Source organism: Oratosquilla oratoria, chromosome 2 (genome assembly GCF_046742065.1).
Source record: "Oratosquilla oratoria isolate Oo_2021 chromosome 2, ASM4674206v1, whole genome shotgun sequence".
Classification (NCBI taxonomy): Eukaryota; Metazoa; Arthropoda; class Malacostraca; order Stomatopoda; family Squillidae; genus Oratosquilla; species Oratosquilla oratoria.
In genome coordinates, this window is record NC_134778.1 from 29650793 (window position 1) to 29653292 (window position 2500).

At 39.2% G+C, this 2500-nt stretch overlaps 1 protein-coding gene across 2 annotated transcripts in view; it reads left to right on the plus strand.

Annotated features, from left to right (window-relative positions):
• Positions 1-522: 522 nt before the first annotated feature.
• The window catches only part of LOC143038011 (cytochrome P450 2L1-like), a 56767-nt gene continuing 54789 nt past the window's right edge, over positions 523-2500 (plus strand). Inside the window, exon 1 of one of the 2 annotated variants that reach the window (XM_076206846.1) lies at positions 523-767. In XM_076206846.1, coding sequence (XP_076062961.1) covers positions 686-767 — 82 coding nt within the window. In that variant the 5' untranslated portion in view covers positions 523-685. The remainder of the gene's footprint in view (positions 768-2500) is intronic. The other variant, XM_076206856.1, reaches the window with a different exon arrangement.

The following is a 2500-nucleotide window of genomic DNA, read 5'->3' on the forward strand; positions in this document are numbered from 1 at the left end:
CACACACACACACACATACACACACACACACACACACACACACACACACACACACACACACACACACACACACACACACACACACACACACACACACACACACACACACACACACACACACACACACACACACACACACACACACACACACACACACACACACACACACACAGAGGCGATCTACTGACCATCTCTAGAATAATAAAGAGCACGGAACTTCTTGATAGAGAGGACTTGTTAAACTGGGAGAAGAGAAACACGAGAGGACATAGAAAAAATAAAAGATAGTCATAGAAGAAATCTGAAGAAGAAGAATTTTCCACACAGAGTGATGGACACTTGTAACAAACTGGACGAAAAAAAAAATAGTATGTGCAAAAACCATACACGAATTTAAGAGCAAACTAGACACTGCAAGATAGAAAGGCGGGACGCCACGAGCGTAGCTCCCCTTCCCGTAAGATATAATTAGGTAAATACAACTAGATAATACACGCGTGCGCGAGCAAGCCTACTCACACGCCGTCCTGCAACCTCCACACACACTCGAGCCTGCACATTAAAACTATCATGCTGCGTCACTGTGATAGTGTGCTTCTTGTCCACATCTACGTCACGGTTGGTCCCCAGTAGGTGCGATCAGTCAGTTGGAGCTTGTCCTTAAAACCGAGTGGATCAGTGAACGATGTGGGCTGAAGTGGTACTCGGGTTTATCTTCTTGTGGGCCTTGTACCAGGTTTGCAAGAAGCCTGAGGGGCTTCCTCCGGGTAAGTTGCTTGTACTTACCATGTATTACTTTCGGGGACTGAGATGCATTTTTGTGTCGCCTCATTGTGTCTGCACACTAAGCTAGCATGATATTTATTTTGGCTACTTCGTTTGAGTAGAAACGACTTCGGTTACAACATTCTAAGCCTTCGTATGAACATCTCAACAGTGTGTCTAACATTCGAATTGGTTTAACTTCTCTTAGAACGTCATTGTATGACGCAAGAATAATTTGACATTTGGAAATTTAAAAACAAAAGTAGCAAGTAGCATGCTAGCGAGACATGCCTAGTGTTTCGTCACCTTCACTCTCTCTCTCTCTCTCAAAAAAAAAAAGCTATTCAGGAGAGGAATGGAGGGAAGGAGTAAAGCTCGTTTCACACGTATCGACTTTTCGCCGTGCGCCGTCCACGACACGACGTCGTGCTCTCAAATTACCATGGGTGTCTATGGACACTTTTATACACATGTGATAATGTCCATAGACACCCATGGTTATTTGATACGATACGTGTGAAACGAGCCTAAGGGCCGTAATTTTGAAACCTTTTGCAAGACTTGGGAAACACTTAATTTAGATAATAGAATTTAATTAAATTCATTGCCTATACTTATGAAAACTACCGGTAAATTTTGTAGATAAATCAGTAAACAAGAAAAAAATTAACTAGAAAACTAGTTTAAGTTTTATTTCGAATAAAAGTTAACGTTCCTTAGGGTTGGTTGAAGGTGTGTGGCCCTAACTACTAAGGGCCGAAGACAAGGTCTGACTACTATAGATAGAAGTATTCAAATGGGTCAAGGGTTTTAACAAGGGTGATGCAGCTAGGTCATCATATTGAGACAGCAGGGCAGGACTTGTAGTAATGGAATTAGATTGGACAAATTTAGGTTTAAGAAGGAAATAGGCAAGAACTGGTTTACCAAGAGAGTGGTTAACCAATGGAATAGACTTAGTAGCCATGTAGTGAGGGCTGAAATAATTAGTTGTTTTACGAGGTTAGATAACTTTATAGATAGGGATGAAAGGTGGTAAGGGACATGGAATTGCCTAGTGTAAGCCTTATGGTCTGTTGCAGTCTCCTCAATCTTATGTTATGTTTTTATGGGGGGTCTTAGTGGTAAAAAGGACACTATAAAAAGGGCCAACGTTAATACCCCTTAACGTTACTTACGTGAATATGTCTCCGTGTTTTTTTCCAAAGCTGACGTAACTCAGAAAAAAATGCTGAAATAAATAATAAGGTAAGTGAATGAAAAAAAAGAACTAATTGAAGTAAAAATTGAAAAATAAGAGGATGAACAACAAAAATACCAATAATAGTGCGACCTTAAAAAAAGAAGTGAATGAACAAATAAAGGGAATGACCGAGAAAATTGGAGGAAACATAGGAGAGGAAGATTTACATAAAATCAGGAAAGAATTGAAAAAAGGTCAAGAAGGCGAAAAGATAGCTTTTAAAGAAGTTGTACAACAACAAATGCAGGAGAATGCCAAAGATACAGTTATTCGAGTAATCAAGGAAAAAGAAACTTGGGTTAGAGATACAGTGGATTAAAAAAGTGCACATTATAATAGCATATGGTCTAAGGGAAAAACAGAACCTAGTTAGGTATTTGAGAGAAAAAGAAATAGCAAGAAAAACTCTGAAAGCAGTAAAAGACGAAAAGCAAGAAATAGAAAAGGACATAGAAGTGTATAGAATCGGACAATACATAAAAGAAAAAATTG